This window comes from Psittacula echo (genome assembly GCF_963264785.1).
Source record: "Psittacula echo genome assembly, chromosome: 5".
Taxonomy (NCBI): domain Eukaryota; kingdom Metazoa; phylum Chordata; class Aves; order Psittaciformes; family Psittacidae; genus Psittacula; species Psittacula echo.
Window position 1 is genome coordinate 28,414,737 of NC_137739.1, and position 26,326 is coordinate 28,441,062.

Here is a 26,326-nt window from a genome sequence, read left to right on the forward strand (position 1 = left end):
CATTGCTGCAAAACTAACTGAATATTTAAATGTATTTGAAAACAAAATATTTTATTCATTACAGAATTTTTTAAAGATTAAATGGTGTATAATCAGAGCCTTTATGTTCATAAGGTTCTTTAATTATCTTATTATGATCCCTTCACAATGAATCTTTTCAAATAAATATATATGTCAATCCCCAGTTTCAGAACCAGTTTACGTAACATTACTAGCTAGACAAAAGCAGACAGCTTGCATTGGTTTGATGTTGTATGATCTACCTGAGACAAAAACTAAGTAAGCTGCAAAGATATTCTGAAGTAGATGGATGTCTTAGATGGATTTTAATTTAGTAATACTCTAAAGGTTTGCACGTGGAAGTAACTTTCAATGGTAAGCAGGATGAGGATAAAATTATTGAATAAAGAAAAATTTTAGGTTCCATAGTTACATTGTGCAATTTGTTTTCTGGCCTTCAGCCTGGGAACCCTTAACAAGCAGTACCTGCAACGCCTACAGGAGGGGAGTACCTCATATGATTCACTACAGACACTGAATGAAAGGCATAAGGGCTAGAAGCTCTGAAGAGATCACACTCCGTTAATCTTTATGTTGGAAAGATACTGCCTGCAGAATGCAACTGTGGGAAAACAACATAATGCAAGGAAAGCCTGTAACTAAGTAAAATGAGACAAAAAAACCACATTTGTTTATAATTTTTTTAACAAGAACAGCTAAGAAAGAGTGAAGAATAATAAAAATAACAATTGTGTGTGGAGAAAACAGGGAAAGATCAGGAGTCTTCAAAGCAATGTGAATTAATTTTGCTCCTGCCCCACCTTTCCCTCAAGAGAAAAAAGTGGTTGCAGCTCCAGACTAGAATTACAAGTGCAAAGCACACTTACTTGCAGTAGCCTGTTATAACCAGGGAAGAGGAACATGACTCAATTTTATCTTAATTTTCATGGAAGTTCCATGTGCAAAAAAGGGAAAAAATGGACCAGTCTTCTCCAAATATTAAAAAGGAATGTCTATATCATCTATTTGAAATAAAAGATACCAAATAATAATTGTTTTCCTAAAAGACTTGAAACACAATTCATGCACATCTGCATTGACACATTCTGTATAAATAACAAGCAACTCTGCTAATGCCATTTTTGCTTGATGGTCTACTTTCTTCTACAGTATAGATATAAAAGCACATAACAGTAATCAAGGTGCACACTCTTCCTTCAGTTGTCTTTGTTCTTTGGTAAACTGAGGTTATACTGTCTACAGTGTATCTGCTCAGTGTAAACTGCAAGGAACGTGCCTTTCTACAGGTAACAGGAAATGATCAAGGACATATAATACCAGACTGGATCCAGACTGTATGGTGTGTGAGAAGACAACCATTATTTGCAGCATAGCAAGCAGTCTGATAGCATTGATGATTGCTTGTCCAAAGGAGCTCAAAAGCTGTGCATCCAATCTTAAATACTTTTATCATAGGCAACAGAATCGATCATTATGGTTACTTGGATTGCCTTTCCACAAAAAGAATCTGAAAAAACACCTCTTCTCCCACCTGCCCCCCAATTATTTAGGGTGACAAAAACATTAAATATAGACAAAATTGATGTACATCTCATAGCTGATTAACCGTCTTGATTAAGGTTCTTAGTATTTTTATTATCATGGTATGAAAAAATGTCAAGAGGACATAAATTTTAGCTTTATAAAATTTATGCAAGACTAACATGTTTTCTCAAAATGCCCTTATTTTGAAAAGGCTCTTCTCTTCCAGGGAAAAATAATTCTATTAAAATTTCTCTGAAATGTCATGAGAGGCTTTGAAGGCAAGAACGAGGAATCTCATTTGTTAGCGTCCTCATAAGCAAGAGGACGCTAACAAATACATTTTTCTTTCCTGGAAGACTTAACGTCTTGCAACAAGTCTGAGTTTCACGGTCTGAGGAGAAGCTGGTGGATTAACACAGAATGACAGTCTCAGCAAGTTCCCACACACGATTCTGTAATAGTCACGCTGTTTCCACAAGTGTCAGGCACAGATGTGCACAGCACTGGTCCTGGGTACAGCTGAAGGACTAGAGACCTTCCACAGCCACACTCCTCACTGAACAGCACCACATACCCAAAAAACATTGCCATGTGTACACAGTGTCACAAATACAGTCAACAGACATTCAGGTTGCAGATCCCTATAGGTGTTTTCTTGAGACAACACAACAAACCGCTACTCTGCATAGAAGGATATGGCCCACAACTAGTGCTGTGGAATAGAGCTGTTCTTACAGTTGCCGTGGGAGTGACTTCTACTTTGGTTCCAAATGTTCCATATTCAAAGCCTGACATTATTCGGAAGGTGTCCAGTCAGTAGCTGTATTAAACATAAATGACCTAGACAGGAAAAAAGGCTTCTCTTTTGTTTTCCCTTCTTGATTCTCTCTTCCCTGTAGAACTAGGCAGACCTAAATATGTTAAAAGTTAAACATACCTCGTGAAGCCCAAGACTTAATATTAAATTTGGGATCAGAGCACAAAGATCTGTTTGATAATTGAAAAGTAACAAGCTCAGTGACTTTTGGGACTAGATTTGTTTGGCACATCAACATCTCTTCCAATAAATTTAGGCTAATTTCTGAAGAAAATGCAACATCCACTTGTTTTGGGTTGCAGCCGAATCTCACAGCTCATTCCAGATACACTGAAGTATTAAGTGAAGTTAACTTTTTAGAGTGAATTTGATGTAGCTGTCATCAAACCTCAGCCTACTCATGGTTTTAAAAGCTACAACATTTCTACATGACCATCCAGAGATCCAGTCATAGTCCAAATCCCACTTGTTAGGCACCTAATTCTTTACACTCCAATTGTTGAAAATAAATAGGCTTATTTATACAAATAGACTTCATGGAACTACTTGTGGACTACAGTTACACACGTATATTTTCTATGGAAATGCTCAGCCTGGCTGTACAGCATACATACTGTACACCAGCACAGGGGTGAACTGGGAAGTACCAGGCTTATTGCACATACGCTGACCAACTGCACTGTGTGCATACACAGGAAGCTTTGCTTATGCACATGTGTGTCCAGGAAACCCTGGGCAAAAATGTGGCAATTCAATTCTTAAAACTGGGTTTGAGGCCATCCAATTAGTTGGCCCTTTGCCTTAAATTAAAACTGAGACAGCATGCTTTGTTTTTACTTTGATTATATCTTCTACTACTAAAATGCTTGTATCATTGCTGCAGTACAGACATGCTGATCGTGAAGCAGTGAGTGTGGAAAAAGAACTATAGCAGCACCTAAAACTCACATGACATTTCACAGTCTAAGCAAATTGCATAAACCCAGCATTGCCTCTGAAGACAATCAACACATTTTAAAAATGGCGAAATACAGATGCAGAGCCTACTGCACAGATCTGCCAGGGAACCAGGAGTTTTTACTTTATGGTCTCATATTTTAACATCCAGACAACGAGGACCTTTAACTGAATTAAAATATTTCCAGTCATATCAATACAAAGCTTATAAAAATAAAAGATGAAGTCTAAATTAACACCTTAAATTCTTTTTTTCTATGCTGAGGTTTATAGACTAATTTTGAGTTAAGGAATAAGCATGATTGCCAAATCCAAATCTAAATACATATTCCACCTTTTCCCTTTGTGCAGGAAGGTCAAATCCATTAATTTAATATTCATGTTATTTAGCCGACTTTAACACAGTTATGCAAAAGACTGATTTTTTAGTTTGTTTCAAGAGACAAGGCAATGCAAAACTCACGCTATATGCCAAACTAGTACAGGTCCTTTCAACCCTCCTGAAGTTTCAGAGGAGCTGATTCAGAGTGAACTCATAAACAGCACTCAAACCTTCCCTTCTCCCCCCTCTTACAGCCGTCAGGCTTTAGGGGGCTGACAAGCTGTGATCTTTCTCTGACACCCACATCATTCACTGGAGCTGTAAGACAAACTTGTTTAATAATAGCTCTCAAGGAAGGCAAGAAGCACCAGACATGCCTGCGCTGTCATCATTATTCTCATCCAGACCATGAGATTTGGGTGACTCAACCCAAAGCCACGGAATGTCCCTAAGCCTGCGCTGAGTTTTATGAGCATGGAGAACATTAACATTTACACTGGTGATTTCTCCCTCTCTGTCCTGGGATTTCTGGTGCTCTGTCTCAATCAACTGCATGTAAGCCTTTCCCTGCTATTGCCATTCATGGATCTTAACCAGGCTCAATTAATACTTTTCAGTCAAAATCACAAACTCCAGCGCCACAGCAATTTGCAAACTAGAGCACACTGGTGTGATAGAATCAGCTGAAACGGACTATAGAGAATTGTCCTTTCATGAAAGTGTGAGTTACACCCTGATTATTAATACTAGAGGCTTGTTAGAAGCTGTCACAGTAAGAAACCATTTGCAATTTCTATTTCCACCCTAGTTCTGCAACCCATACACATGAGTAACACTGACTCACACTAACTCTTCCCATCAGAGTCGATTTTCCATAAAGATATTTGATCCACTATATGGATGTTTCATGCACTGCTCCCTGCTTTTCAAGACAATACCTGGTGGTTTTGTTTTCAAGGTGGATGTTGTCTTATATTAAAAAAAACTCTGTTAGTTTAAAAACTGCAGAGACACATCAAAGGAAGTGAAAGATTTACAAAATCCTGCCTCCTTAAACAACAAAACTGTAGAAGAATACTTAGACTCAAGGCTGCTAACAGACTTCTTGGTAAAACCACAGCATGGCAACAGGAAATGTTGGTGTGCTGTTAACATGGGGATTTTCTTTTTCGGTTTGTGGTTCAAGATGATTGATAGGCCACCAGGATCTAATAAACTGGGGCTGAAACAGGGACAGAACTAGGGGTTTGACAGTGCAGACAGTTTTTTTCTCTGTTTGTGTTAATAGAATATAGTTATTACATTTATTGGAAGAACTTTTTTCTAAATTTATTAAACAGATCTCAAGCTGTAGACAGATATACATAGGCAAATGTTTCTTTGTAATCGCAGATAAAATGATCTTGTACTGACACTTCTAAACAGGAGCAACCATTATCTGAGCACCCATATCTACATTGTTAATATTAGCATCTGCTTTACAGCATGCTAGTAATAGAATAGAGAAAAGTTGTACATTGAAACGGATTAACACCCATTTAAAGAGACTCCTAGTAACTATGGTTCCTCTCCAGGCAAATCTAGAATTTGGGCCATATGAGCCCTAAGGTCTGAGGAAGTCTGGACAGGTCAGATCCCAACTCTCAGTTCAGGCCTATCTCCTGTTGATGTGTGTTTTCTTAAATGTTCCTCAGGAAAACAACTTCAAGGCTAAATAAGAGTGCATATTTTACTGCTGACTAAAGGAAATGCCCTCTGCATACAAAATTTCATATGGGATGGATTCATGAAACGTTTCAGGATCCAAGACATTTTTTGTCAACAGATGTACTAAGATAGCCCAATTTCCACCATTTTGACATGTGGGAGAACTCGAATGTACAAAAATATCATTCAGTAATAAGCTGATAACCTACAACACACAGGGGACAGGATGGCATTACTGTTTGCTGATCACCATTTCTTTAGAGGCTATTAGTAGAACCAGTCACTAAAGCAATTTACAGCTTAGACAACTGTAATAGGATACAAAGGCTTCCACTTTTATGTCAGGTGTTGGACAAAAGCCCAGGTCAGCCGTGATGAAAAACCACTGGGTAGCTGTTTTCTAGGTTATGTAAAATGATTCATTAATCCCAGCCACAGTCACTAATAGACACGTGTCGACATCATTAAAACACACCTATACCTGAATCCCTCAGGGCTTGATGGGGAAAGGAAAATTGGACTTTAAACAGGGATGACTACACACTGATCAAAATTTAGAAGTCAAATTTTGCAGGATCCACATGAGTTAAGCAAGCATGTGCCTATGAGGCTGCAGTCCTTTACCATCACAACAAAAAAGCACCAAGGATCAAGCTTGGGCTATTGCCAAGTTGTGAAATCCGAAATTATTGTTAGGAAATAAATTTCCAGATTTAGTGGGAATAAAGTGCATTTTTTTTTGGCTTTCAAATTATCCCCTGTGGATACTTAAGTAAAATAAGGGGTTTGTTTGTCAATTTGTAACTGTCTTTCATTTTGAAAATTAGTTTGCACAAAGTAAAATAAATCAGTTTCAGAAAGTTAAGTGTTAAGTGTTCACATGGTTGCAAAACAATTAGGTTGTTTAAAAACCCAGTCCAGAATTTCTCTGTAGATTTTTTTTTGTTTTCATATTTTCATTTCAGTTTGGCATAGGAAGATGGTCTAAGTCTTGAAAATATTCTTGGGAGAGAAAAAGCCCAGTAGGTATATCCATATTAGATTACTGATATTCGGGGTGGCGGGAGGGTAGGAGGAGGGGCAATAGGAGAAATCTCTGCACACCTAGCTTTTTAAAATATAGGAAAAAAATTTAAAAGGAATTTACCTGCTTGCTGCAAGGATTGCCTGCTATAAACAGAGACAACATATTCTCAGGAGTTGGATGTGGTGACAAGAAAGTGAAGATGTCTTTCCAAAGATCCAAAGGTATAAAATCAGACCTTTCTTGGAAGTTGTGCCAAAGCTGTTCCGACTACCCAGTTATATTTGTGTACCTAGTAATTTGGGCTGAAAAGGCAAGTAAGAGAGTAGCTTCCTCACTCTCCTGTAAGCTCTTAACTACAAAAAAAGTCATGGCATAGCCATGCTAACCCTGTGATTCAAGTGGGCTTAAATGAGTCTCTGAAATGAAAAGGAAAGAGGATACACAGCAGCCAGAGAGGGATACACTGCAGTAGGATGTCCTTCCTCCACCAAATGTTAACAAGTATTCCTCATATTTCTGTGTTATTTCAGTAAGTGCACATTGGAAATGGGATGCAGGACAAAGCTCAAGCTGCTGACTTCCTTCTAAATTTTTCTTCTTAACAAATCTGGCTACTGGTCATGGAAGCCATTGTCTCTGTGTCTGTTTAACAACGGGCAAAAATGTTCAGTCTCTTAATCTGGTAGCTTTACTGGCTGCTAATTTTAAAAAGTAGGGGGAAAAGAGAGAGGGTAGCACCATTAATGAATCAAGCATTCACAGACTCACTTGAAATGCAAGTAAGTACAAGAAATATGTTTCATTCCTCAGCAGCTGCTGCAGCAAGGAAAAAAAAGTGCTAATGCATCTTCCAAACCTAGTTTATCTACTTGGCAACTGTTACTCTGGTAAACATCCTGAGTGAGCCCATACAGTGTCATCACATATGATAAACTTCCTTTTTGCTGACATTAATATTATTCTTTTTCTAATAGTTTCACCCATAAGTGAGCTGAAAGTTTTCAGGCTGCACTAGAACATGGTACAGCTGTGCAGCATCTCAACGGAAAAACTGCAGGCAGTGAAATCATAGACGTGGAATTAGACAGTTATCAGATATGTACTCCTCAAGATGATGAAAACATAATCATCATTGTCGATACCAGGAAAGCTTCAGACTGTACAATGAGTATTCTAACCCCAAAGGCTGAGTAACAGGGACTGTGAAGTAAATCAGTTCGGATCAGTTCCATGCAAACCAGGTGAAGAAACACACATGAAACAAAGCTAGTGAATAATACTTGGAAGCTGATTTTCATTCACTGAAACCAAATCGTTTAGTCACTTGGGATAAAATCAGGTGAGACACAGTGTTGCTCAGCAGGCAGACCCCAGCCTGAAGCTCCAAGGGCCTTACGCCTATTCCCTCCTCTGTCATTTACCCACTGATGTAACCTGGATAAGCCAAGTCATCTCTCTCTATCTCCTTAGTCTGCAACTACCCACCTTAATAAAGCAATTTTAGATTTACTGCTAAAGAATACTGAAAGAACAAAGAACTATTACATTGTTATTTTATTGTGTTCTTACAGACTTTATATTCAGCTTCCACCTAAGTTTGACAAGTCATATGAAGCCTGATTTAAGTGCTATGGTTATGTAGATAAGAAACTAATATAAAATCAGAACTATGATTAAGTCCAATTAAATGACAGATTTTTAATTTTAATTTGCTACTCAATAATAATACCATGTCTGATTTGATTCTGTTTTTCACATGATACTGATTTTTTCTTTTCGTAAACAATTTCTAGACTGAAATGTATGCTTTTAATATTTCTTCTTTTCCTCCGAGTTATACAGGAAAATCTCTAATAAGGTTTTTTAATTTTAAACTTTTTTTAAGGTATTTTGATTTAAAACTCATTTTGTATAGTAAATTCATCAAGGAAAAGCAAGCAAGGATCAAAAGTGAAAAAGAGAAAAAAAAGACTCTGAATAAGTAGAACATCTATTGACTTTAAAAAGGCCACTTTACAAGAAAACAATAGAGAAAGGAACCCCCAGAATCTTTTTAAGAGCTCTAAACCCCAGCCAGTTAAAACAAAGGTAACATTAGTATGGCAGACAGACTAAAAAGAAGGCTGCTTAGAATAGGCCTCACAATGCAGGACATGTCAAAGGACAAATGACCCCTGCGGACTTCCCAGTAACAAATAATGGCAGGAGAGGACTCCCCAAACAGAAGACATATCAGTACTTATTCCAAACTCAGCTTCCCCCAGAATGCAGAAGAACTCATTTGCAGTTTCTTTCATAACCTCTCTCCATTGTTTGCAAAAATTGAGATGAAAGCCAAGCTTCTTGTAGAAGCTATATGTACAAGTTTACACAGAGGAACCTACAGAAACATAGAATGTAGCACACCATTCACACTTAAATTAGGGATCATCATTGTTAATTGCATATTGATCAAAATATTATCCAATAATCTATTGAATTTGGCCTGCTACAAATCAGACTGGAGAACTGAAACCTCCAATGTAATGCATGACTTAATGGCTTATACTAAATCCACATTTCTTAGATTAAGAAAATAGCTGTAACCTTTTTACATAACTTTGCAGCTTTAAACATGGATAAAACGCTACTTTTGAATATTTGTGTTTTTCACAAAAAAGCAGAATAAGGTATATTATCATCTGCATTATGAAGAGTTATATGGAAGAGTCCTAAGCCCTAAAAATTGCTCAGTGAATAATCAAACCAAAAACAAAAACTGAAGAAAGTTACTTACTGGAATCAATGGTTAAGCAAAAAGCAGCTGACTCTCCCTGTGATGTTACACTGAAATCCTGTTTTTGAGTAACGAATTTTAAGCAACTTCTGTTAGCAGTACTGTCTGGTCATTGTTATCCACAACACCGTACAAATAGTGCGTTTTGAAGAGATCAGAAATGCTGGATATGATAGAGAAAGTAAGGAAAAAATCTTGGAAGAAAGCATTCTCTGAAGAACAGATCATGGAAGGTGTCTGAAGGGCTTAATTCACAGGCAATAGTGAAAGATGAAAGTTGCTTATTCAGCTGTGTGTAGAAACTACTGCAGTTTGAGATATGGAAAGTGGGTTAATCTCAATGTGTTCCTTTCCATAAGAATCAAAGAGGTATCCAGACACAAGTATATTTTCAACAGAGGGATTGGCAATCTTTGTGCTCTTAAGAGCAAACCGGGAATCATACTCCACACTACTGAAAAAAATTGAACTCATGAAATGAACATTTCTTTTTTATTTGTTGTATCCCAAGCTAGATGTTCACTTAAATTTGTTGAATAATTCTTACAGTCTTAGTTTCCAGTATTTTCCAATTGGCTTAGTAAAAAGACATGTTTAATAACTAGAGTTTGCAGTTAACATTAGTAAGTACACAGTACTGTTGCTATCTCAACTGTATTGAGAATAATTACATGTCTTGGGTTTATTATATTTTTTCCTATTAAAAAAAAAAAAAAGTTTATTTAAAGTGAACAGTTCCCAAGAGGTAGTGAAGATTCATTTGCATGAGGGAAGAATGGGTAAGAAGCATTGACAGTGTGGCCTCAATAGTCTGTGAATTTAAATACTGTATTAAATCCTACATATATTTAGGTGTTGGAGATATGTAAGAGCAACGCATGACTGTTTGCATGTAATCCTCAATTAGGGAAGCAGCTTTGTTTCCCAAAAGTGCTGGAATCATTGTGAAATCAGTGATTTTGCTGTGATGATCGTTGGTTCTAGTAATCTTCTATTTTAATGAGATAAAACTAGATTTATAAAAAGATCCAGAACTAAATTGGTGTTTGGCAGATCACACAGTGACAGACCCCAATGAAGTTGTTTCATGTCAAATGTTTGACATGAACAAATCAAATTGTTTCAATTTTGAGTTTCATGACATTGGAAAGAATCACGTCAGATTCACTCTGAGCGAGGGTCAATTCAAATAGCAAATCAGGACTCAGCCATCTTAACAAAAAGAAAATCCTAAACAGGTGATAACTTATCATTAATAAGGCACCACAAGATTCCTCCCCAAACACCCCCCAAAGAAATTATTTACATTCTTGAAGCAAAACTCATGGAGTTGTCTTGTCAAGTACACCAGACAAAGCAAAAGTTGGTCTTGTGTGTCCCATTATTACCATGTATACACAACACTGACTGAGATCAGTAAGCTTGTGTCAGAGCTGAAAAAGAAAGCAAGATAGTAAAGAACTCTGAAATCAGAAGTAAGATCTCATAACGTGCTTGTAAAAAAGTAAAAGTGGAAAGTTCTTTAAAGAAAGCAGAGATTTCTCTTAGGAACATCAGAAGTAGCTTACACAGAGTGGAATCACTTTTCCAGATGATCTGCTACCAGTCATTACTATATCAATTCCTGAAACACTGATAATTCATCTGACTCTTAAAACTGTTTGCTTTGGAAGGGTGGGAGATACTGAGGTATATCCTAGTATAGCAATCTGTTGACCAAACCACTAAGTTAAAAAGCAGAAGAAAGACTTGTGTTAGGATTCTGACATGTTGCTATGACTAGCATTATGGATATATATTTGTACCACGTCAAGGGTGGAAAAAAGGTGTTAATATGTTGCCTAACAATTGCTGTGAGTCAGCAGTAATATGACTGTGACTGGTGTTGATAAAGGGAAATGACCTGAGCACTATGAGTAATAGTCAGATAAGGTGTTTGACCAACACTTAATAAATTCAGTGCAGGTCTGCAAACAATGGTTTGTAAGGGTGTTTCAAAAATTAGGAAACTTTCTTACATGGATTTTCTTATATGGATTTTCCAGCTGAAAGACTGTACAGCCAGGGTCTGTGATGGATTACCAAACACTTAGCAACTGAAGAGAGTTTCCTGAGTTTTCTGTCACTTCCCAGTCCTCTATACTTTTGTTCACTTCTGCACCAGTTCTGGCACAAGAATTTCTTTTTTTCTTATGAATAATAATAATAATGCTTATTTCAGTTGAAATAGCCCCGTATGTGAAATCATAGCTGCTTTCTGAAACTGAACTGAAAGAGGCACTAATCCTGTTGATTAGACTGGGCTAGGGCTTAGGAGAACATGTTCTTTTTACAGCTACGGTGTTGGGTGACTTTTTTGCTTTCTCTCAGTTTCCCTACCTGTGAGGTGGGGCTAAAAATCACTGAATTCCAAAGGACTACAAAAACAACCTGCTATGAGCATATTTGTCAGTTCACTTCTTTCTCACTAGCTGGAATCATTTTTATATCTTCAAACATCTTTAAATGTTTTCTGAGGCAAGCCACAAAAAGAGGAAAGAGACTTCTCTCTAGGCAGTCACTGTAGGAAGCTGTTTCACTTGGTCACAATGTCTGCCTGTTATTCTTTCTTAATACAAGTATTGTGAATTGGATAGCTGCATGTCTAAAACATACTGTGCCCATTCAGTGATGAACTCAAACCACCAAGTATCCACTCCCTGTAGGCTGTAGAATGATTTTGTTACACTGTGGAAAAGAAGAGTTTAAAAGTTTAGACCTTAGTATGAGATTTCAAGAAAAGTATTTTTACTTTCTGTGCTTTTTGCTCCTCCCAAGAACACAAAGTGACTCTTGCGAGCGCAATATAAGAATGGTATTTTCTTAACACCAATCTTCTGAAGTCACTGGATGCTCCTGCCCTATTTGCCTGATGTTGAGCACAGTGACAATAAGTCAGCTGCCAACACAGTAGGCTGAAATCAAAACCAAATCATTACAAATATTAATGAGAATTTTCTTGTCATTAGAATCTTCTGAGGCCTGTCTCTTGGAAGAACTTGGTCTCTACATTTCATTTTGTCTAAGAATGACTAGGCTGGTGAGCAGAAGTTTTACTGGATAAAATATAACCTTCTATCAGACAAAGGCTGACAAGAGTCTATCAGATTTATTGGACAGCTTTGGCCAGATGTCCCAGAGAGACTTCTCCCTGTAGTGCTGCATCCAGCTCTGGAGCCCCCAACACGAGAGGGATATGGAGCTACTGAAGCGAGTCCAGTAGAGGCCATGGAGATGCTATGAGGGCTGGAGCAGCTCTGCTCTGGAGACAGGCTGAGAGAGCTGGGCTTGTTCAGCCTGGAGAAGAGAAGGCTCTGGGGAGACCTTAGAGCAGCTTCCAGTGCCTAAAGGGGCTGACAAGATACTTGAAGTGGTGCTTTTGACAAGTGCCTGTAGTGACAGGACAAGGGGGAATGGCAGTAACCTGACAGAGGGGAGATTGAGATGAGATCTTAGGCAGATGCTCATTCGCTGTGAGGGTGGTGAGGCCCTGACACAGGTTGCCCAGAGAAGCTGTGGCTGCCCCATCCCTGGCAGTGTTCAAGGCCAGGTTGGACAGGGCTTGGAGCAACCTGGTCTAGTGGAAGGCGTCCCTGCCTGTGGCAGGGGGGTGCAACTGGATGAGCTTTAGCTCCCCTCCCAACCCAATCCATTCTATGATTCTATGAAAACAATGAGTGAGTGAGAGAAACAAAGTTGTTCAAAAGAAGGCATGGCCTTTTAAAAGATATTTCTGGGTACCACCTGATTACACATAGTTGGTTCATTGACACTCAAACTTGTCTGGACTTGTAACGTTCTGGCCATTGGCCTTCTGGCATCATGATCAAGTGTACCACCTTTAGGATGGAGACGATAGCCCTCTGACTTGCTTGGTCAATGTATGTCTCTTAGCACTCCGCTTTCTCAGAGTATAAAGCCTTTATCTACAAATACCTCCAAGATCTCAAGAAGATAGCTGATAATTATCACTAGAAAGTATTGCTTCAAACAGAGGAGAAACTTGACTAAACGTAAGACAATATTCTTCAGTAGATAATTACATTAATTTTTAAGTTCTTGAAGTCTGACAGTAGAACAAAAGATTTAAGTCAGTTCTCATTTGCCAAACAGCTTCAAACATCATAAAAAGCTAAGTCCTGAACAAGAACTTTTTAAAAAAGCTTTACTTCATATTTGCTGTTGTTTAACAGGAGCCATGCACTATTGAACTGAATATAGATGACAGTCTTCAGTGCATGTATAAACAGCACACACACAAGGAAAAAGGATAAAATGGCCAGAGCAACCGAGAAAAGTTTCATCTGATTTTTATACTGCTGTTACTGGAGAAATTGATTTGCACAGAATACATAATATTTCACTTAAATATTCTAAATGTTCCTATATGTCTAACTTATGCATAAGCATAGGAAAGGAGAACAAAACCCTACATTTATAAACATAAAGACGTGATAGCACAAGTGGTTTTTTTCTACATTTACAGTGGGTTTTTTCTACATTTTTGATTGGAGGACATCTAATCAAGCAGTAGGAGGAAGAATAAGGAAGTGAGTGAAAGCAAAACATTAAGATGAGTTCAGGCCTCACCCTTGGTGTCTTCATTATTAATGAATCATGCATCTTTATAATTGGCAATACTACTTTCCCTTGAACCTGCTCAGTTAACTATTCCTCACGCAGAAGCATCACCAGAGCACCGTGATAGAGTTAGGAAGACCTGGCTTTCCCTAGCAGCACTGTACTGTATCTCTCAGCACTTTACTCTCCTTATTCTGTGATAGGGATACTCCATTTTATCTATAAGATATGAGTTGGCTGATGGCAAAGAGTAGGTAGGTAAACAACTAATCACTACCATCACAATCACCAGACTATTGCATTTACATCTGATGGAAAGAGCAGCTGCCGGCTTGCTTAGTCTGTTTTAAGTGGGCATGGGGGCAGTTATGCATAGAGCAGTCATGCTGCTCTAGCAAGTGTGATAGCAATCCCTTGCTGATAAGCCTCCCTGATAAGATGTCAAGATACTTTTTCTCAGAGAGGCTTCCAATTTAAGACTGGCGCTTGACTTTCAGACCCAAATTTGGATAGTAGCTTGTTTACTGCCTGGACAGAGCTCATTCACATCTGCCCTGGGTGGCCATAGACCATATGCTGAGTTCTAGTTAGCCTTTCTCTTCTGTATGGGAACACTGCTAGAAACTATTCTTTACATCTACCCACACATACCACACCCTGCTTCTTTACAGACACATATCCATTAACAAAAATAACAATAAAAAAGCCCCCTAGGGAAATACGCTTCTGAGAACCTGTTTTGCTGACACACTGCCACTGTGAGACATATATAATCAACAAGGGCTATGTCACAACAGAATTTTTTTACTATTATATGTTCTGTCTAGGACACCTTCTTATTTACAAAAGCAGGTATTTAATAAAACAGACATTAACTGCGCAGTACATGATCGCTGGCTAATGCCATCTTCCTAGGCAGCTGTCAGCCTGTACCCTGGCAACCTCTTTTATAACAATCTCACATTGCTTTTGGAACAGATTTATTAGCAGAAACAGAGACAGAAGTTTTACACAGCTGCTGCGTGTCTGATTTTTTCTCTCTTTTTTTTTTTTTTTTTTTCCTTTGCAAAGACACAACAGAGTCTCTTGGGATTTCCAGCTACTGAGCCGGGCTCAGCCATCGACAGAAGAAAAGAAAAAAGTGAAGCCATGTATTTTTCAGACTGCAAACGTAAGTAAAATTCAAGTCTCCTCTGTGATTTTTACTTTGAATTGGCATGGTTGCTTGATTTTCCATGTTACCAATTGCAAAAATTGTGGATTATTCTTCAAATCCTTTCTGTTGTTTTTGGGCTTTTTTCCCTTTTTTTAATGTTTCACAGTATGAGGGTTGACGGTTATTGTACTGAAATAAGATTGCTGTATTATATAATGCAGCCAGTGCTGTCATGCAGAGGAACTGGAAAGTCCCAAAGCCAGCGTGTACAAAAGAGAATTCAATTATGTTCTTAATTGGAGGCACAGACTCCTAATATGACTGCAGGTTTCGTTAGTCAGGAAACAGTCACAGAGGTTTGAACTTTAAATCTTAATTAGCTGAACTTTCAGGCTGGCTGAAAAGATGCTCCAAGGAAAACCCCTCTTTCAGCTGCCATTCACATTACTGCCTGCAAACTCATTCATATGACAAGCTGCTCTGTCGTCTCTTGGGCTGGACGAGCTCTGTGCAAGGGAGGAAAATCACAGCCAGCTGCTACTGATATTGCTGCTGATGCAACTGTAGGGAGGCCTGTGATTTGGCAGGGAGGAAACTGATAAACATTCAGAACTGAAACAATCTTCTCTGCCACCACTATTAGCAGCAACCATAATGGTCACTGATAATTACAGTGTCTGATGGCTTCGAAATGATTATTACCTCCCGGGGAGTGAGAAATAACTGCATGTTAACAGCTGATGAACTTCTGATCTAGTCTGGAGAATGACTAGCAGCTACTCCAAACTGGCTTCACACCAACAGTTGTTGATAACCCACAGAGAACAGTCCAAACCACCACACATATCACAATGAAACCTTTGCAGGTAAAGGCAGAGAACAAAATAGACTGTGGATCTGGGTTTAGCTTGGTAGTAACCATAAGTATCAGAGACATGACATTGGAACAAGTTGCTCACAGAAGCTGTGGCTGCCCCATACCTGGCAGTGCTCAAGGCCAGGTTGGATGGGGCTTAGAGCAACCTTGTCTACTGGAAAGTGTTCCTGCCCTTGGCAAGAGGTTGGAACAGGATAACCTTTAAGGTCCCTTCCAACCCAAACCATTCTGTTATTCTATGAAACTCAGCCTCTGCATTGCTCCTCTCACTCTACTGGCCTTCAGTTGGAAGTTTGAACTTCTCTAGTCTAAGAATTCGATTTAGTGGTGAAATATGAAATTTGATAAAGCATGCTCTCAGTTACCAGCTGATGCTAAAATATCGTGTGCTTTGAACACTATGAATTGTTCCAGTACAGTGTTGCATTGTTTTCAACGTAGACAGGATTTCTGTGGTGGGTCATGTTTGTTTCACAATTATCCTGTGAGGTTTCAGTTCACAGGTAACTACGTACGTTTAATCTTGTTCCTGCAAAAAGCAGCTTAAGAGGACAGTTTGACAGAACATTCTCCCTCGCTTTCTCACATAAAGCTCTCTTTCAAAAAAACTATCAATGTTTTGTAAATAATGGAATACATGTCATGTGATGTTGAGAATTATCATCTATGTTGTCTGTATTTTCAAACACTTATCCATTAATGCAGGAACAGAAATGTGAGGCAAGATAACCAGAGTGCAAATGGAGACACTTTCTTACAGCATCTCTGGAATTATGAAAAAAATTCTTGGGCTAACTTATCCTCTTCTTGTCATATGAGAAGTTCTACATAATTTTTTTCCTTCTTCTCTACTAGTAGAATCAGAACTAAAATTATCCTTTTATCAAAGAAAATGCAGAGTTAACAAAGGCCTTCTACTCAGTCTGATAACCTGATCGTAACATAATCACTAATACCTAAACTGTCCTTTAAAGATGTTCATCTAGTCTGTCCTTATCTAATCTGTCCTTAAAAAACAGTGTCTGTTAGCAACCTATTTTCAAACCTAATTACTGCTGCTGTCTAGCCACTCCCTCTGAATGCCATCTCCTCTCTGGCAAAAACATTGCCACCTTGCATTGTTTGCCCTTTGCTTTTTAATTAACCCATATCCCACAGAGCTCACCAGAGTTTCTTCCTCTGTCATGTCAGCAATGTAGTTTTTAATTTTTCTAATTTTTTACGCATGTGTAGGCTCCACTATTGTTATACATTGATTTGATTGTTACTATCTTTTTTAATTTTATTTATTCCTTATTTATTTTCCCCTGTTCTGGAGAGTTGCTATCCAAATTAGTGGAAACGTCTGCAGAGGTTTACACTACTTTCTTGCTTGGATACATTTCAGATTTCTTCTCTAACTTAAATTCTTCTAGACTTCATGCTGTCTATATAAATAATTTAATTGCTTCTTGCAATTCACCATGCTCCCTGCCATACACCAAACATCCCTTTGAGATCTGTATTTTTCTTCACTGTATTTTCCTGTTCTCTTCTGTAAGTTCTTTAATTTGAAATGGCTGTTGTCCTTCACTGAAAGCATTTTAATTAGCCCTTCATGAAATTGAGAACCAATCTTTTCTACATCTATTTTAGCAGTACTTAGCTCATAATTCTCTTTGCTGTTCATACCTGCCTACGAGCATCTCAGGAAATTTTATCTTGCAGGAACATTCTGGCTACAGTAGAACCTCATGCATGGTTAGGTCTTGCGTGAATAACTGCAAAATTAATGCTTCAAGTCCTGGCCTATAAAAGTCATATGTCTTTCTTTCCATGTTCTGGAAAGAGAAACACACCAGATGTGAGGGAACATTTCATTTAACGTTGGCTAGAGCTGCCAGTGGTTTCAAAAGCATTTAGTTTTTAAAGTTCTTCCTCAATTGTTTGATGGTATCTAAGCCTTTCTCTGACTTCCTGTTTTCAAGGTAATCGTTCTAAATTGTGGTGAACACCAGTAGCTGAAGAATCAACACACATTTCTCCAAAGATTGCAAGACAACCCTCTGCCATGGTTTGTTGGTTCTTCGTGTATTCAAGGTACTTCAAGGGCAGGCACATAACCTTTCAATTAAACAATGACGGAAGTTCAGGTGAACTTTAATAAAGTCTAGTTACTTTGCAGCTTTGGGAAAATAGCCAAGATACACACTGTAAAGACTGAGTGAAAATAAACTAACAAAAAACTCCTTCAAACTGCTTTATTTACCAATTTTCATGACGAATATATAAGCCAAGAGGTAGGCAGGTCCCTTCCTTTGTGACTTACTGATAGCTATAGTAGCTCTGTCTTAAAAGTCTTACCTCGTGCCAAGACTCTGGCAACCTTTCCAGTGCTAATACCTAAGCTCCTCCCTCCCACTGGTGGACTCATTCTCCCTCTTTTCATTTCATCTTTACTACTATTTCTATTCCAGCTTCTCCAGTTTGGGGGTCAGAATTTTATGATTCACTTTTAGTCAATCAAGGAAAACTTTGAGAGAAATATTTTTACCACTCATAATGCTCACAGGAGAAAATCTCCCCCAGAATCATCATTAACCAAGATGTCAGCATTTATATCCTCCTGGATCTACACTCCCTAGACAACGAAAGTCACATCAATAGCATGAGTAGACATCACTCACGTGTCAGTGACAGTATGGTCACAACAGTACAGAACTCACAATGAACAAGTTTTTCAACTGCAGTCTATATCTCATCTTTAATAATAACATTATCAGCAATTCCAGGTCCTTTCTAATTTTACAACATTCTGTACTAAAAGAATCAAAATTCCAATTCAGGACCAGATCTGAATTTTGTCTTCAAGCCAGCTGACTCCCGACAGCAATAGCCACTACTCCACAGCAAAGTCACTGGCTTAAGAAAGAAAATAAAACCACTATAAAATGCTCTTCTGAAGTCATTACTGACTACAAAGTCATGCTGGAATGTACTGCATACCAACCAAAACATATTGTAGCTATAGTCTAATACCTTGCTAAGCCACTAAAGAAACTTCCCTGTGGGGCATATGTGAAGTTTGACATACTTTTTGTAACTATGCTGAAGAGTAGATGATGGGGTTTTCTGCTCTGCCTCACTGTAAAAATGCATTACTCCCAGAGTCAGGGTAGACCCTGCTTCTTTAGGATGCTTCTGGCAGCTCATGAAAGGAGAAATCAGTTGAGCAGGCAGTAACCAAATAATTATAATACTCATACAGCATACAGACTTGGACCAAGCCAAGGTTTTAAACACATCTCAGACTTATTTTATTAGCCCACAGTACCCCTGCCCTTTCTGTAAGGCTTTATGCATATACCTGATTTTAGCAAGAGTATTTTGGTACAACAGACAGATAATTTTCGAAAGAAAAGCAACGAGAGTGCTTCAGCTACCACTGATGCGCTGGGAACTGCTCAACACACCCATTCACAGCCCGTCAGTGCTGCAACCATTCCAGAAGCATCCACTGCTGCTCAAACAAATGCTGTTCAAATATATTTACTGTACACACACACACACAGAGCCCTTGGGTGACAATGGCCATGAAAAATGTATTTTGTTAGACTTCTGGCACCGATGAGTAGAAAAATAATGTAGAAGGGTAATTGTTATCCCTAACCACAAAATGCCTCAAGGCGGTTGCTGTCACAGGGAGATTCTGTTAAAAGCATGGCCATTTCCCTCAAGCATGGTTGAGACTGCACCATGTAAAATTTCAAAAGCATTTTGTCGTTTTGGACGTACATCCCCTTCTCCCCCCAAACCCCCATTAATATTTCATTTCCAAGTACAAGTATTTGAAGCAGATAACCAAGCCACAGAGAGTTAATTGACAAACAACTGAATTTTTCATTCACTTCTAACCCTCTTTGTTCCAAAATCTCATCAGTCAACCCCAACAAAACTGTAGGAAGTCAGAAGCAAGCATCCTTGGCATAAAAGCTCTTCAAATTTCGGTCACAGATCACTGCAGTTTTGCTTCTGTTCAGCAAGGCTATGCCCAAATGCAGTACAGATTAACTGTTGGTTCAGCCCATGTAAACTGACGAATGCACTTCTTGTATGCTGGGGGGGAGAAGCGGGGGCTGTATGTCCAACCCCATTCATCACAATCCCACCAGCCCCCCTTTTCTCTACTGCCTGAGATGGAGCTGGGAGAGCAAACTAAGTGTGTAACAGCAGTCACGCTGTCGAACTGAGGTTTACCAGAGCTGGTCTAAATCAACTGATGTACTTCTGTGCTTAGCTTAAACTTAACGATCTAAAATTCACTCTTTATAGATCTGGAATTACCCTTTACAAGCAATATGTAACTAACTGAGGTCTGAGGTTGTTACAGACCAGCACAGCTGAGGTTATAGTTCTAAAACATCTCTCATAACTCTTACAAATAATAAAACTTTATACAGGCACAAGAAAGCTGTTAGCTACCTAGCAGAACTCTTGCTGTCAGAAACATAAACTTGTTAGCAACCGTAAGTGTTTTAATTCATAAAAAACTTACGTGTTTCTGTCAGACAAAGCTTCAGCAAACATAATCCAAAAGTTGCCCATAAGGAGAAACCGGCCATTGTTTTCTCAGAGCTGCTTTCCAAAAACCAGAGATCCTTGCAAGTTGCACAAAAAAAGAAAAGCCCCGACACTCACTGAGCCTGCAGTCAATGAGTCTGAAGTTTGCTGCACTTTTTATTCTGATTCAAAGGAACTGAAGTAATGACATAACTGGGAGGGGGAGCTCCATCAAAAGTCACACCCATATTGCAAAAAAAATGGGTGTGACTTCAACCCAGCAGTGGAAGAAGGGGGTGTAGGAGGGGAGCCAGTACTGACTAAGCAGCCACACTGGAGTTTTAAAGAGGCACTAAGCCTCCTCGTCTTACACAAGTAGAGTCAGAAGTTATACTTACTGCACTTGCAGGAAAGTTTGTGTAATCTCTTGTGACTTAGCTCAGAAAGGCACTACTTCTTAGAAGCTTCCCCTCTTGAATCTTAAAATCTCCTCATTGTTGCAAACTAGGTGAATATAAAGCACTAGAGTTTCTAAAGCCCAACAAGGCATCTAAAACTGACTAGATGTTTCCCCAAAATATTGCTTATTTTGTCCCATCTCACTATTTTCTCTTTTTTGCTGTTTAATTTAGAGCAAGTAAAATGCTTGCTCTGCAATGAACCTTTTTAAAATGTATATCCTCCTTCCCTGGAGGATAAACTGCAGAAGGTAAATCAAGGCAGTTCAGTCTCCCACAGCACATTCTGCCCTTGGCTTCTCTGCACAGGGTGCTCCAACAAAAGTGGTAACTAATGTCAGTGTCAGCAGTGACAATGACAACTAAGGCTGGTATTTTATTGTATTGATGGTATAAGGTGCTGAAGGAATTACTCCTCTGATTCCCAATTCACAAAGCAGAGAAACAGGATGAGAACGTAGAGCAGTCTGACATTCAAACAACATGTCCGTTCCCAAGGGACATATATTCATTGTTGTACGGGGCTTTGTGTGACTCTAGATGCCACATGAAATCCATAGTGAAAACCTCAAAGCCTGTTTGGGTAAGCAAAAGTCACGCCTGTTGGGTACCTTAAGCCATTTCTCGTGGTGTCTCCACACTCAGGCCTCTCTACAGAGCTGCAGAGTTGTGATAGTGGTTTGCGTGCCCCGGAATGGTCAAGGATCACCAAAACCAGTACATCTCACCTTTAACAACCAGCATGTGGTGATGACTGGCAGCCAGTAATGGCCTGATTTCAGTTTCCCTCGGCAAATTTGAAATGAATAGTTCTATATCAGATTACCATTTTGTTGATCCTCCCACTTGAAAGAATTTTCTCATTAATTTTTAATCTCTGTTAACACAAACAATGGAAAAATACAGACAGGTCTTTCCAGTCACCAGCACAAGAACTTTACACAAAGAGGTTTTCAGGACTTTGCCTTTTCTTTGACTCTTGGCTTACAGATGGCTGGCTATCCTTTCCACAACCAGCCAAATTTTTACCAACAGGTTCCAACAGGCTTTTCCTACAGGTCTAGGATATCTGATGGGACAAGGTTAAAGTGAAAATATTTCCTTTTTATGAAGAAGCTAGCACCTTTGAAGTTACAGATAAAACATGTTTTATTTAGTGAATACGCTAGTTTTTCTTTTGAAACAAATAGCTTTAAAAGAAAGGAAAAAAACATCTCCTATACATCTTGACATTAGTAGTAGTGAAAATGAAATAGTTCTGCCAGTACCCATATGCTTATAGCTAGAGATATTTTGGCATTGAAATACATGAATGAAATATAGTGAGATTTAAAATGCTGGTGCAGTTAATGCATGTTTTAAGTTTAATAATCATAACCTTTTCTTCAATTGCTAAATTACTTATGAAATTCACCTCTATGGATGAAACAAAAGAATGGAATATTTCATTAAAATTTGAGTCTTATTTCCTTAACGAACATAAAATCCCTCTCTATTAATGTCCTGAATTCTGAATTATATGGAATGAAAATGTGGAAATATGTTTTCTTTGGCACAGGTAAATGAAGGATAATGTCCATTCCTGGGATGTGGGCAAGTATGACAGAGGCAAAAGTCTGATTTTACCAGGAGTGGAAAGTCCTAGTCTTTTCATGGTCTGAAGTTTCAAATTCTAGCCCTTCTGACACCAGCTTATGAGCAGGCTGTTTTCCCAGTACTGAATATTATTTGATATACTTCTCAGTACTTCTGCATATGCTTGGTGGGGGTGGGTGGCATTCCACTTTGGAAAGACTCTCTTGCTTGTTGCCCTGTAAACATGGGTTAAGATTAGGTATATTTAGACCAGGTGCATGGAATTGCTAGTACCTAATATAAAAGGAAGACAGATGTATACAAGAAAAATAGTTCATCACAGTAGGTCATTTCCTGGGATAAAATATGGAAGTAATTAGTGAAATGTATGCATATAACATGTAAGTTTGTCCATTTCACATACCACCTGCCTGCTTACACACCAGCCTAGGATTCTGTCATGGCTTAACCCCAGCAAGCTACTAAACACCACGCAGCAGCTCTGTTGCCACCAGCAGTGGGATGGGAGGAGAACTGGAAAAAGGTAAAACCCATGGGTTGAGATAAGAACAGTTTAATATTTGAAATAAACTATAACAACAACAGGAGTGAAAGAGAGGGTGACAGTGCGGAAGAGAGAGGAATAAACCTCAAGAAACAAGTGATGCACAGTACAACTGCTCACTACCCACTGACCATGCCCAGCTCATCCCCAAGCAGGAATCTGCCATCCTGGCCAACTCCCCCCAGTTTGTATACTGGGTATAATGTGCTGTGGTATGGAATACCCCTTTGGCTAGTTTGAGTCAGGTGTCCTGTCCCTGCTCCCTCCCGGCTTCTTAAGCCCCTCCTCACTGGCAGAGTGTGAGAGACTGGAAAGTCCTTGATTAGGGTAAGTGCTACTGAGCAACAACTAAAACATCAATGTGTTATCAGCATTATTCTAAAGCCAAAACACAGCACTGCAACAGCTACTAGGAGAAAATTAACTATATCCCAGCCGAAACAAGGACAGACGCACACTTACATTCCAACACACGGAGTACTTCAAAGAGCTGGCATTAATAAATAAAAAAAGCTGACAAAAGTATTTCCTTCTTTCCCACCCAGACATGGAATTTCTCCCCTAAAAGATGTTGGCCTGAGGTAGAGAGCAGTCAAAATTTAGTCTGGGTGCAAGACCTGATTCTACCCAGGAAACTATTCACAGGAGATGTACAGCTCTGAGAAAAGATTTTTTGTTTGTTTTGGAGGTTTCCTTGTGAGAAATACATAACTTTTCCTTTAATTTGGGATAATCTTAGTCTATAGGAACAGAAAAATCCTAAAGCAAATCTTCAACTGAGGAAATGCAGCAGAGCAATATTTTAGATTGAGCCTATCCATTTATTCCCATTATGTATTTGTTTCCATGACATGATTGTTAACAACACAAATCACATAGTTAAATGTTTGAGAGTTTGTACTTTGCTTACTCCCTTGGCAACAAGCAGTTACATTACTGGCACTAGGAATTTGTAAAATAATAAAAGGCACCAAATAAATTAAACTTTCAAAAGACAACAAGAAAACCAACTAAAAATGATAAACCTCCAACATTTAAATTTCTGTGAAGCCTTTGACATAGCGGATACTGAAACTATGATGGTGCAACATAATACAGGAACACCAAAATAACTCATTTGTGATTTTATCACATACATGAGCTGTAACCAGCACCAATTAATTCTGATAAAAATCCTATTAGGAGTACACATTTTGGAGCCCTAGAAAAGGAACATGAATGGCTTACAGCAATATAAAGAGATGTTTTGGGGGAAATCCTCATAGAGGATGAAATTCTGGCCTAGATGAAGTCAAAGGCCAAAATGCCACTAAATTCACTGGAACTGCCTCTCCCTGTGATGTTTATGTATTTTGATTTGTTATGTGGACAGACCAGAAGGTGAGCATACCTGAACATATGATGAAAAAAATGACACCAATCGAGATTGGTTTCACTATCAATTGCGAACAACTGAAAAGGTGGAAGAATGAAATTTTGTTTCTGTCAAATTAGCTGGCATTTCTATTGTAAAAAACCCAAATAAACAAACAAACAAAAAACAAAACACAGAAACTTTAAAAAAGAAGCTCTTAATTTGAAAAGTTTCCACCCCCTATTATCAGCAGAAAGCCATATATATATATATATATATATATATATAAAAAATCCTTTTCTGAACATATTTTGGTGAAAATTTCAAGCTTGTTATGGGGAGTTGAAGAAAATAGTCTTGGTTAATATAAAAAGCACAAATATGCTGGTCATGGCAGCATGCATTCCGCATAGTCTACAGCTGGTCTGTGAGACTGGATGGGAGTCAGATTTGGGGGAGGAGAGAGGATTTTATACCCATTTAACTGTAATCTCACTAAGATATAGTATTTTTAATAAGATTTCCTCCTGTGTCCCTAGACCACAATCTTGTTTCCTGCATTTCAGACCAGATTTAATTTCCATGATTAACCCTGAAACCAGGTTTTGTAATGGAAACAGCTGTAGTAAATCAGTGTAGCAAATCCTGTGCTACACACTTTTCTTGGGCGCTGAGTGCTAGTGGGAAGGCATAAGAAGAGCCCGTGCTGGTTTAAGCCAGAAAAGCTACTCTTTTGGCTGGAGGGCAAAGCACTCCCTTGGGAAGTTGGGCACCCGGTTCTTCTCCCATCAACCTTTTGTTCTTAGATCTAATTTACAGCCTGCGTCCCGCAGAGAGTTAGGAAGATGAACAATGGCTCTTAGTTGTTTACTCCTGAAAAAAGCAGCAACCCAGATTGGCACCTACCATGTGGATTCATCAGCCTGTTTTACTGGTTTGCCCCAGATCCCTAAACAACTCACTAATCCAATACAGGCAAGAATCTTAACAGCCAGAATAGCTCAAGTAGACCACAAGAAACCCTTAGCAGTTTCTCCTGCAGCAGACCATGTGGCCTCATCAACTTTCTTATTCCCAGCACCTTCCCAAACTACTCAGTACTCAGCTGACTCCTGGGGCTTCCACCAGAGCACAGGCAGGAAATCAGTACTGGTCCCCACTGACAACTTTCACACCGCTGTACTCAGTCAGTTATTACATGGCTGTCAGAGATGGGGCAGGAAACCTGCACACAGCAGCTGCCACCAGATGTCCAAGCATGCAGCACAGACATATTGAACACGTTAGTGACTAATTGCACCACAAGCAGCTGTGTAGAGAGGGCTGAGGGGTGGGGGGAGTACAAGGGGAACTGAGGAGAGAAGGCGAGACATTTGCTCTGTAGTTTTCAGCCCATCCCTGCCCCTGGTTGGTCCTCCCAGCACAGCCCACACAACAAGAACCTGGGAACTGATCTACCAGAGCATCTTCACGTGAAGCATTCTGTATTCACACTTTTCTCTTTCGTTTGCAGTTAACCAATAGGTAAATCAAGCTTGCAGCAGGCTATCTCCAGGATGTGCTCTCTTGTCTCCCTCACTCTCCTCCCCACTGTCTTTCCATTCAACCACAGAACTATTTCTATTCTCATCTATTTGATTTTGCTTCTTGACTTCTACCTCAACTTCTCTCATCTCCACTCATTTCTTCTTTTTCTTAGTCCCCCTCCTTTCTCATCCACTTTCCTGTTTATGCAGCATGTTGGAATAATTAAATCAAACATTTAAAGTTCCAGAAGAGCAGGGAGCTTTATAAAATGCAAACATTCATACAACTCAGGAAACACTTGATATTTGCATAAGCAAACTGTTAACTGTACCTATAGATAAATCCTTAGGGGCTCTTATGCTTATTATGGACCTGATCAGAACTGTTCAGAGTCAAGGGAAGTTTTCTATTAATTTTGAGGAATTTTGAGTCAATTCAGCTGTGAATAGTATTTTGTTTAGTCCCAGTGTCTGTGTTATGATAACACTCCCTACTGCGTTACAC

At 38.9% G+C, this 26,326-nt stretch overlaps 1 protein-coding gene across 1 annotated transcript in view; it reads right to left on the minus strand.

Moving 5' to 3' along the window:
- Positions 1-20,467, minus strand: part of CD44 (CD44 molecule (IN blood group)) — a 53,280-nt gene extending 32,813 nt beyond the window's left edge. Inside the window, exon 1 of the mRNA XM_080619492.1 lies at positions 20,339-20,467. Within this exon, the coding sequence (XP_080475618.1) occupies positions 20,339-20,405 (67 nt within the window). The 5' untranslated portion in view covers positions 20,406-20,467. The remainder of the gene's footprint in view (positions 1-20,338) is intronic.
- Between the last annotated feature and the right edge of the window lie 5,859 nt (positions 20,468-26,326).